The sequence below is a fragment of the Polistes canadensis genome, unplaced genomic scaffold, assembly GCF_001313835.1.
Source record: "Polistes canadensis isolate GaletaPanama2010 unplaced genomic scaffold, ASM131383v1 scaffold_7, whole genome shotgun sequence".
In the NCBI taxonomy this organism is placed as follows: Eukaryota; Metazoa; Arthropoda; class Insecta; order Hymenoptera; family Vespidae; genus Polistes; species Polistes canadensis.
Window position 1 is genome coordinate 1408897 of NW_014569554.1, and position 11336 is coordinate 1420232.

At 34.1% G+C, this 11336-nt stretch overlaps 1 protein-coding gene across 1 annotated transcript; it reads left to right on the forward strand.

The window, feature by feature from the left end:
* The first annotated feature begins 2049 nt into the window (after positions 1-2049).
* LOC106789951 lies at positions 2050-10845 on the forward strand. The gene is made up of 11 exons (XM_014754533.1): positions 2050-2533; positions 2611-3392; positions 3621-4024; positions 4130-4581; positions 5622-5941; positions 6601-6832; positions 7207-7706; positions 8564-9217; positions 10036-10293; positions 10574-10753; positions 10816-10845. The coding sequence occupies exons 1-11, from the start codon at positions 2050-2052 to the stop codon at positions 10843-10845; spliced, it is 4296 nt and encodes a 1431-aa protein (XP_014610019.1).
* The last annotated feature ends 491 nt before the right edge of the window (positions 10846-11336 follow it).

Below are 11336 nucleotides of genomic sequence, written 5' to 3' on the forward strand. Positions count from 1 at the left end.
CACATAATAATGTCATTAGATAACGATTGCACGATAAATGTTTTAATGAAAGAAATTAAGTAGACGTAAAAATTATGCATAAAGTATTACACGTCGTTCCATTCTTAAAATAGCAATTTAATTCTGCCAAGTTAGGAAGTATACGAGAAATAAATAAAGAGAAAATGAAGGAACAAGGGAGATAGAGAGATTGAGATAAAAATAATAATAGAGATGGTTAAATCGATGAGAGAGAATACCTTTTAAGTTTGTAACTTGATGAATCAAGATCGAACGTATACACGTTCTATTCCAGGATCCCTGTCTACTTTTATACACCTAAGTGACCATATGAAAAGGACGTGGTCTTCTGTCAAAGTAGTAGAGCAATTTCAGGGAACGAGCATTTATTTGACAAGACCGTGTATCTCGCTTTAAGGTGTTTTCACTTCCTCTCACAATACAGTCCACGCGTATATCGCGTAATTTAAATTGCTGTAATACGTCAAGCTGTAGCAGCATGACGTTACCTTCCAAAATAATATGGTGGCTTGTATCCATCCTAGCTACTGTCTCTTCTCTCTCTTTCTCTTTTTCTGTCTCTGTCTCTCAGCGTCGTACTTCTATTTTCCTGTTCTTTTCCTTTATCCCGTTTCATGCTGTACTAGAAAGCTTCCTTCTAATATGCTTTTAATCTCAGCCATCATTCAACGTGCTTCAACGTTAATCCTCCTTGCGTTTCATTACTTCGATACATTTCATTTTCTGAAAGATGATTTAAAAGACAATTTTCAATTTGACGTGACCTGTTTTTTCTTTTTTTTTTGTATTTTATCAACGTCGATGTAAATATATATACGTCGATATTATTTTTGAGAGGGCCGATTTTTGTCCAAATTAACGAACTTCATTTCACGAATTGAGTTCGTGAACGTCAACAATCCACTATGTCAAGTTCCACATTCAATTTACTTTTTTTTTTTCTATTTCTCTTTCTCTTTCTATTTCACGTTAGATGAAACTTCTCTATCGGGGGCACCAGCACCACTCGCGCGCACCACGTTGCACGTGGGAGAATCCAAACGCGGCAAGTTTAATTCAATCTAAACCGCCGTGTTTGCTTTCTGCCGTGTTTACCACCAGACGACGCATAGCCGCAGTGGCAATTTATGTTACGCTATTGCGTTTCGCGATCAATTTGCATTCGGTCCTAGGGCGATTCTATTTTACGTTACGTTAACTTGCACGATTTGTACTTTGCCACGAGATGTTTTGATAGGTAATCAGCGTGTATACTCGATTATTTAACTGACCAAATTGTTTTATTATTTAACTTTTGATTCGCGCTTAGATTAAAATTTAACAAGAAGAAGAAGAAGAAGAAGAACAAAAAAAAAGAAAAAAGAAAAATAATTATTCATCGATGACAAATACTAGCGAGGCGTAGAAAATATTTATAAGCAAATTCTAATCATTTTCAAATGACAATAAAGAAGTAAATTAATTAGCTATTAATGCGAATTGATAAATTGCATCCGTTTTTATCAAGCGATCTTATGAAAAATGCCTCTCACGGTCTTTTTTTCTTTTTTTTTTTATCGAAACATCATACGTCTGCAATGTTGGAGTGCATTAAAAATGTATACTGTAATCGCTTTAGTGCTGACCACATGATGTATATATATATATATATATATATATATATATATATGGGTAATCGACAGGTTTTGTTTCTGAAAAATGTATACATTGCGATCGATACGCAAGTAATTGCAGTCTACTATGTAAATGCTTCGAACTGTGGGGAATCAAATTGGGAAAAAGTCGGTCAGCTGATAAAAATGTCAAGTCTTCAAATACACACACACACACACACACACTCTTTTCTTTATTAATAAAAAGAAATGACATTCTCTCGATTATAATATTAAACGAAAAACAAAAGATATTAAAAATAAACCTACTCGATTATATCTGTTAATTTTATTACTTTATGTTATAATATATTCAATTGTTTATTTTAATCTAAGGTTAATAAATATCAGAATCGATAAAAGGGGGAAAAAAAACATGTCGAAGAAAAGATCAGCCAAAACAACGGTGACTTCGGTGAAAAGTAAAAAATTAAACGACGAAAATGCGTGGCAAGAACCATTGGAATCGATAGCAATTAACGATGATCATTGGTGGTGTGTCGTAACGATGATGATCGAGACTAAGAGTAATCATGCACGATTCGTATCGATGTTTAACGAAGCTGCGGATGAGGGAAAACGAAAATCAATTTATACCATTAACCGTCAAAAAATGTTAGCTAATGTTTGGTCCTTGTCTAGACAGGATCCAGATAAGTGTCCAATATTACAACGAGTTTGCCATCACGCCAACAAGTTACTAGAAGCTAATATTGAATCTACTTGGTTGTTAGCACGTGTTATTAAATATATGATTTATCAAGCTAAAGTTGATGCTGTGCTTAGAATCAAAAAGGAACAGGAATTGAAACGAGCTATCGAGGATGAATATCGCATCATGCAAACCATTCTTGATCCAAGTACAAATTATAAATTACTACGATTAAAACAATTTGTATATCAATGAAAAATGAATATGTGTTTAATAATTCTTTAGGTACATCCAAAAGTATTCAAAAAAAGAGTAACAGAGATCAATCGTTGAAAGGAAAAGCTAATACGCGACTTAGAATTCGCGAGGAGGAATGGCGAGACATAATTTACGTGGACGATGCACCACATGACGGACCTAATCTCTACGTCATTTTAACGGGCTTTCACGATCCCGATTTACCCCTTGAATTAATGAATATTGGCGTGCCTCTTACTTGTATACTCAAGATAAAACGACCTGGTGAAAAATTGGAACACGTTTCATTGCATTATCGTAAGGAAGAAAATCGAGATACAGTATACGATAGAATGAGGTTACGTTTTCCTGAAATTTACACCGTAGACAAGGTCGATCTATATAAATTCTGGAGTTCGTTGAAGAATATTTTAAAAAATTCGCAAACCGTTGAGGTATTTTCTAACGTAGCGTTTCTTACGTTAAAGCCTCCCATTTTGTTTGAAACATCAGATGACCTTGAGTACGAAACCCTGAAGAAAGATATTTACGATAAAGTATCCTTTATCGTATACGATCTTTACGATCTACTTCGAAAGCATTCCAATTACTTAAGAAGCATGTTAATCCAGCGTTACGACATAGACGAGATGAAAGAAGTTAAGGCTAACGTCTACCATGCAATTCTCGATGCATTACCAACGGAATGCGTAACCGTGCCAATACTACTTCATGCTCTTTTACTGCAGGTCGAAGATAACTTAAACGTTCTAACAGATCGATCTTTACAGGAGCAAAACGTTACGGCAAAGGAGAACATCTATGAAAAGGTTAGCTAGTCGTTTCTATCTACGATCTATCTCGACTTTTTACACGCTACATAGAATTCGTTTAACATGATTCCCTTCGATAACGTTTTGAATCTTTAGAAAGCGAAAGAAAAAGAAAAAGATGAAGAAGGAGAAGAAGAAGAAGAAGAAGTATTAGTATCAGTTAAAAGTATCGATGAGAAAGAGGATTCGTGGGTTAATAAAAGACTGAAACTTCTCAACCAAAAGTACAAGGTTAACACGAATAAAAACGTCGTCGAAGAAAAGTTCAACGATTTAACGATCGAATTGATTCTCAACGGTGATAAGTTGAGTTTAAATACACATCATATTACTTTGGATGATAATATCAAAGGGATGTTAAAATTATCCAATGGCATGACCTTAGCTGATGCATTTTTACAAATCTATCATGATCCAAGGATAATTGATTGTTGGTTGAATCATGAAAAATTAACAGATAATAAAATGAGGGAATACGATTGTTATATAAACAACTTAATCAATTACTTTGATCCCAGTGTTGAAATCTGTCAAGAGAACATTTGTCATTACTTGCATTTTCTGATCTTCGACAAGATGATCTATGGCGATTCGTCGGGCGAAAAAACAGACGAAAAGGATCAAATGTTGTCAGTTATTTCTTGTTTACATTCTCATAGTAAAATTTTAACTGATTCTATTTCTTCTATAAAAAAAAATGATAAAAATAAGAAGTCCAAATTTTTATCGAAAAGCGACACTGACATCGATTATGGGAAACCCGTAGCTGCGTTCTTAAACTGTCCAGATCTCTTTGGACTGACAGATAAGAGAGAAATCTTGCTACCAAGTTATTTGGAGAAGAATGTCTTCGAGAAACGACGTAGAAGAATGCATAGACTGAGAGAACCTCTCGAAGAATACAATGACGTCGAGTTACTTCCAAAAAAGATTCTACTTCAAACAACCTACGAATGTTTTCAAGATTTCGAACATTTCGAAAAAAGATATTTCAAACCGACGGATTCTATTTTATTGTATTTCAGTAACGATTACGTTGTAGGTGACGTATCAGAAAAATTAATCGTATCGAATTTACGTACGCCCGTTTGTTTACGTGATTTTATTAAATACGTAAAAAAAGAAGAAATTGATTGGATAAACCGAGAAGAAGAAAAGTATCGATTAGAATCGATTAAAGGGATTAGCAAATCATCGATAGATGCGATTACATTTTCGAAAAATGATAATCTATTTCGTTTATATTTCGACGACGAACATTTTATCCTGCCGAATTCTTTGAAAGCACGAGATTTGAATAAAAAATTACAAACAACAAGTTATAAAGAAAATAATACAACTAGGCCGGATACGTCTGGGAGAAAAACAAAAGACATGGAAAAAATTCCCAAAGGTAGGGGAAAACAAAGAGGTAGTAAAACGTTGAGTGAAAAAATCTCGTCTAAGGGCAGAAAAGAAGAAACAAATGGAATCGACACTTCTTTTCTACCTAAGAGAAAGATACTATCGTTGGAGTTTGCCAAAGAGAATGAACCTCACGAGTTCGTAGGCTATGACCTCGGCAACTTGAGAGTTCAGATCGTCGAAAAAAGAAAGATCTTTTATTCGGAAGACGGTACATTCGTACGAGTGAATTTCGAGACGTGGCTTTACGAGAACGTAGATTTACGTATTGTCGTTACACTTTCCGGTTGTACCTTACGTTTATTCGAAAAACCTTTAGATCCTACAAACTCTAACATTTTTCATCTTACCACCAACGAAGGAATCGTCCTTGCTTTTTGCAAACAAATTGGTAAGACGTGTCTAACATTTTTATACTTATTATATTATATTATTATATAACAAGTGTAGGTTAAAAAGTATTGAGCTGAACGTAAGAATAATTTTTTTCCGAGCAATTTACTTTCTATGTAAGAAATAAATTAAAATCTTTTTAATTAGTCTCAATATTTTGTAATCTACCCTTCTATTTTTATATTCTACTAAATGTAACTTTATAATTAATATGCATGTCATATAAAAACATGATAGGTACAAAGACTTTAATAAAATTTATAAGTAATTTTGTAATTATTTTATAAAACATATGAAAATAATATCTTTTAAATGTCTATGAAATGTTATTAATGCTGATTGATCTTTTAAAAAATTAATTTTCCAATAACTTTTTTTCAGATCTCGATAGAAATAAAATATTTTCAATTTCCGATACAACCCCGAAAGATTCCTATTGGGAAAATTTAGAATTTGATTTTCATGCATCTTGGCCATCAGGATTGACAATTTTACCGGTTACCGGAGATGGTCCTGATAATCCTTTTTACATTCGTCAATCATACATTTCTAAAGGACCCAAAGATGTTTCTCGAGAAGCTTACCGAAAATATTTGAGGAATGGTACGGTTTTGAAGTTTCTTCATGACAATAGCGTTATTGTATTGCGTTCAAATGGGGTTGTAGTCGAATGCATATCGTTCGAGGATACTATAACAGAGGAAACAAATTTGGAAGAAGGTATAGTACTTCTCGTTAGATGGGAATACGTATTTATCGAAATATTTTTTCTTTTGTAAGATCGTGGAATAAAGCAATGGAAACAGAATGGGGTAAATTCAAAACGAAAGAAAAGAACATTGAACAAAACCCAAATCCATGGATCGTTTGAAAAAGATTACGAGAATGTTCAACGAGTGTCATCGACAACGACGGACGAACTGATGGTTAAGTTTCGTTTCAGATGGAGTACAACAACGATTAGAAACATTTCAATGCGAAGGTTTTCAATCCAAATTAATATCAAAGTCTAATTATTCTTGACAAATTGTTTCTTTTTTCTCATCATTTTCGTAGAATTCATTTTCTAGAGATAATATTTTAACACGTGTTATATATGTTTCTTATAAATGATATATACAGTATTTACAAAATATGAAAAGGGTCGGTAAACTGTAAAAGTATTACTTTTTGTTTGTTTCTATTCGTAATCAAATGTATTTCACAAAATGTTGGGATATTATCGAAAAAATTTATTATCATTCGATATTATTTTTCGGTTCGTTTTAATTACAAGAGTACGGACTATTCTATCGCGTATTTTTTTTTGTCTTTCTTTCTTAAAAACGGGAGTAACGAGATCCAAACGCGAAAATAACATTTTCTACGGCTCTGAGAGTTATTGGAATTTTTGGAAAATGAAAATCAGGCGGACGCTCGAACGGGAATGCAGTATGGAAGGATCAAAGTGACGGGATACAATGTCCTGGATCATGATGGTAGAAGGTACGAGGTGCTACGCGATCTGATTGTGCGCGAATACGATCGATTACTGTTCAGAGCGAACTCGGACTACGAGGTAGACGAAAATTTCACGCGACGCTCCGACGGCACCGACATGCTGTTCCGTTCCAATGGGAAATTGATCGTCCATTTCCCTGGTACTAGTTTTCCTCTAAAAAAAAAAGAATAAAAAAAAAAATACTCTCATTTCTAATTTATTATTCTGTTGTTTTTGATTTCTTTCAAAACTATATCATAAATAAATTAAAACACCGAAAATCTTTGCTATCGAATAAATATAAATAAATCTATTCTGATTTATATTTCAATACACATTTATAAGAGATTTATTCATATTAATTATTTTATATTTTGAATATCACGTATTTTCATAACAAACTAATCAAAATTTATCAAAAGTTATAACAATTTTTCTCAACAACTTAACTACTTCGCGGAACGAAATCAACAAAATTTATTCTATATATATATATATAATATTACTTCACAAACTTACTTATATTTTCTCCAGATGGTACTCGTATAACGACTGGTTATAAGATCGAGGAACGACCTTTGATCTGCGATTGGACGAGAGACGAGTTCGAACGATACTTTGGATCGATCAAATTATACGAACACGATGATCGACTTTTCGAAGTAAACTCTGGAAACAACAACAGTAATAACGACGGGGATGGTATGGGCGACATCATCGACAACAACAACAACAACAACAACAACAAAAACAAAAACAACGACAATAACAACGACAACGAGAAATTTCTTTGGCATGATGGTGAACCCTTAAACGGTGAAGATCGATACCATGATGAAATGAGGAGAATATTGATCGCAGACGGCTTTGTCTCGGTCCTATTGACTTCCCTGTTCGAGCACAAGAACTACGCTAGTGTATCCTACGATCAGTCAGCAGTTAGTTGCACTCTATCGATGCCAACCGATCTTCGAGTCAGCATATCACGAAGAGGTCATTACGAAGTTTCGGCACCGGGCAAAGTTAATCTCAAGGTAATCAAAGAGAACCMCCAGCCACTGTCACGACAACGACGTGGATCGCATCGTGTTTGGAACAGGGAAAGAGATATGGATAAAAGGGTGGTAGAGAGGATAAGAAAGGTATAGGGGCCAAAGATTCACTTTTCCAATATCGGAAAATCTTCATCTATCCTAGCTGAGCGTCTTAATATGGAGATCGTTCTTTTACAATATTTCAATATCCTATCTTGTTTTCTTATTTTCTCATTTTTTCATTTTCCTATTTTTATCCAGAGAGATTTAAACCGAAAGAGAGAGAGATAGAGATAGAGATATATGTCTCGATATTTACCGAAAATTTAATAACGAACGTTAATACAATCACGTTCTCGCGTGGATGTTTCTGTACGTTCTCACACATGTATATATATATATATACGTTTAGAGAAAACGTGAAAGAGTAAAGTACCCAACCGGTATTAATAATCCGTCGGCTCTTGAAAGTACGACTGCTCGCGCATCGATATTTCTCCGTGAAAGAGGATTCACTCGGATTGAAATAAAACGAGACGATGGGAGGATAATCCCGGTTACAAATAGAGTACTTTAAACGCATACATGTCTAGATAAGAGACGTTTAATATAATACTTAAATAAAGTCAAGTAAATATTCTTTATTTATTTTTCTTATTTTTCACAAGAATAAAATGTAAAAATGTATTTTTCTTGTTTATATTTATCGACGACAATGATGATTTTGAAGGTACCCGATAATCTCTCATTCTCCTATTATTTTTCTCTTATTCATGTTTTTTTGTTTTCTCTCTTTTTTTTTCTTTTCCATCCGTCTTCGATCGTTTTATCTCTCTTTACTATCTTCGTTTCTTCAGATAAAATCGGATAAATTGATCTTCAGTAGCGAGATGTGTGCCACCTGTGCCGGAAGGTCTACCTCCGTCTATAACTTCAATGGCAGACGATCCGAGCCAATCCCTTCGACGATCTTTACGAGCAACGATCTTTTCGGAAACGTTTTCGAGGTTAAAAGTGACGGGACGACGAGTTACCGTGGTAAAAGTCGCGAAGAACGACCGCCAAGGAAATTCGATTTCAACGAGAATGCACCGGATGACGACGTGCTAGTACTGGTGGCAACGTCCAAAAGAGATTACCAAGAATATCAAGAAGATGAAGATGAAGAAAGGAACAGAAAAGAGGAAGAAAAACTCGGACCAAGGAAACATTGCAACGTTGAACGTATGAACGATCACGGAAAATATTGCCAAGAACATAAAATAACATTCTCGAAACGTGACGTTGTTAGACGATACAGAATTTTGTCGATTAATCGGGATCTCAATGCTTACGAGTACCTTCATCGATCAATTAGACATCGAGAAGAGATGATCGTTCACCTTAATAAGGATGCCAGCAGCGCCATCTTACCTCCGGTTTCCATTCATCGATCGAACCTCCATCATCTGATTACATTTGTGCCTCTGGAAACTGAACTACGATCAAAGGCATTGTTACAATCGCATCAGGTTGGATCGTCGATTCTACATAATAGCATGTTCATCTTCACCTTACCCCCCGCCATCCCCCTTCTTCTCCTTTCAACTCCTTGTCCCCCTATATCTACTTACAAGTCACTTATCTATTTAGCTACGAAGTGATTAAACCCTTGCACTCCGTTAGCTCTTCAACGGGAACAATTATCTCCCGTAAACACAGTTCATTTTTTTTTTTTCTCTTAACCCTTATATAATTTTATTATTATTTAATCAGTTGTTTCTCTCGTCCAAAAATAAAATTCTTAATAAGAAGGTATCAAAGGGAATTTGGACATCAAAAAAAGAAGTAGAACTTTAATTTTACTAAGTTGGACGTTTCGTCCCTTTATTGGGACTTCTTCAGCAACTTAATATTTACAGTTCAGCGTCTTTTCTCTTTAATTAGACATACATTTTTATTTTTATTTTAATATTCGAAACACAAAACATGTACAAATTATGTATTAATCCGTTATAATTTAAACACTCAACAAAACTGTTTGAAACAAAAAAAGATGCTGAACTGTAAATATTAAGTTGCTGAAGAAGTCCCAATAAAGGGACGAAACGTCCAACTTAGTAAAATTAAGTTCTACTTCTTTTTTTGATGTCCAAATTCCCTTTGATACCTTTTTATTAAGAATTTTTATTATATTTTTTAAATGATAAACGAAAATATATATTGATATATATTTCGTCAAAAAAAAAAATATTGTCGAGGATTATATTTAGAAAGACGAACAAGAAAATCAAACTATCTTGGAAATAAATGTTTCTAACAACTCTTCTTTCCAAACGCTATCGAACAGATTCCAAAAGTCAAACCGACGAACGCCGACAGAAGGGATTTGGTACGTAGTACGTATTCGATTCCGTACGATTGGCTCTTTCCATTTGGCAGAAACGGACATGGAATTTGTAACGATACATACGACATGCCGTTAGCCAAAACTACCAAGAGACGCCCACCTAGAACTCTGCGGCTTCGTATACTGCATGGTTTCAAAGAACCTGATAGAAACGCCATAATCGATTTACAGAAAGCTATGGCATCCTATTGGCGATACGTTAGTGTTACTCTTACATTTTTCTCTCTAACTTTATCGTTGGTTTGTTTTCTTTTTTTTTTTTTCTTTTTTTCTATTCCTTCTCTGTAATTTTATTAAAGACGAAACGTGTTCCGAAAAAGATTTTTCTTCGTTATCGGTACGATAAAATCGATAAAGTTAATACGATCAAGTTAGAAAATTGTCATATTATGGATAGTTTTGAATGTGTTTATTGTTTGTCGAAAGTAATGCATTTGAATTGTAATTTAAAAAAACAATTTTCCATGTTAACTCGTAGTTGGTAGACAACATCGACGAATGTCAAAGATCTTTTTACGTCTACGACGATGTTCAACCCAAACTCGTAGAAGACGATTACAGAACTTGGAAAGATAATATCAGGGAGTTCGCCCTTGGTATACGAACGAATATTGACGTAACGACTTATCACGATAGTTTGCAAAGATGTCGAAGAAAAGTAAGTATGACGAAAACGGAACCCAAATCTACAAAATTGTTCGAGTTGTTGAAATTGAGAAGGGTGAATGGGATTCAACTCGAGTTGCATAAACGTTGCATAAGGGAGAAGATTATTCTGCCATATTTTGAGAACGTCGTTGGTACGTGTTTCCTTTTAATAATTGACTGTCTCGATCAAGCCATTCTAATAATAGACAAAAAAGAAAAAGAACAAGAAGAAGAAGAAGAAGCAGAAGAAGTAGAAAATGACATTTTCTGATCGTTAATAATAACTTTGAATAAAAGATAATCTTAATCGAATGTATAAATCATGATTTTAATCGAGTTCAAACGTTTAGAGTTGGATTCGATTTTTCATGAATAAAAATTGTTGAAGAATCCTACGATTTCTCGTGTTAGCCGTACGTCAACCAACGAAATCTACAATTTTTATAAATTCGTTCGTTATTTCACTAAGGTGTGGAGTGGGGGGGGTGGGGTTTAAATTTCCTCTTCGTAAAAAAGTTTAATGTAATTCTAAATAAAATTGTACGAATAAATACTGCATACGTATATAACTTTAAAACATATATATATATATG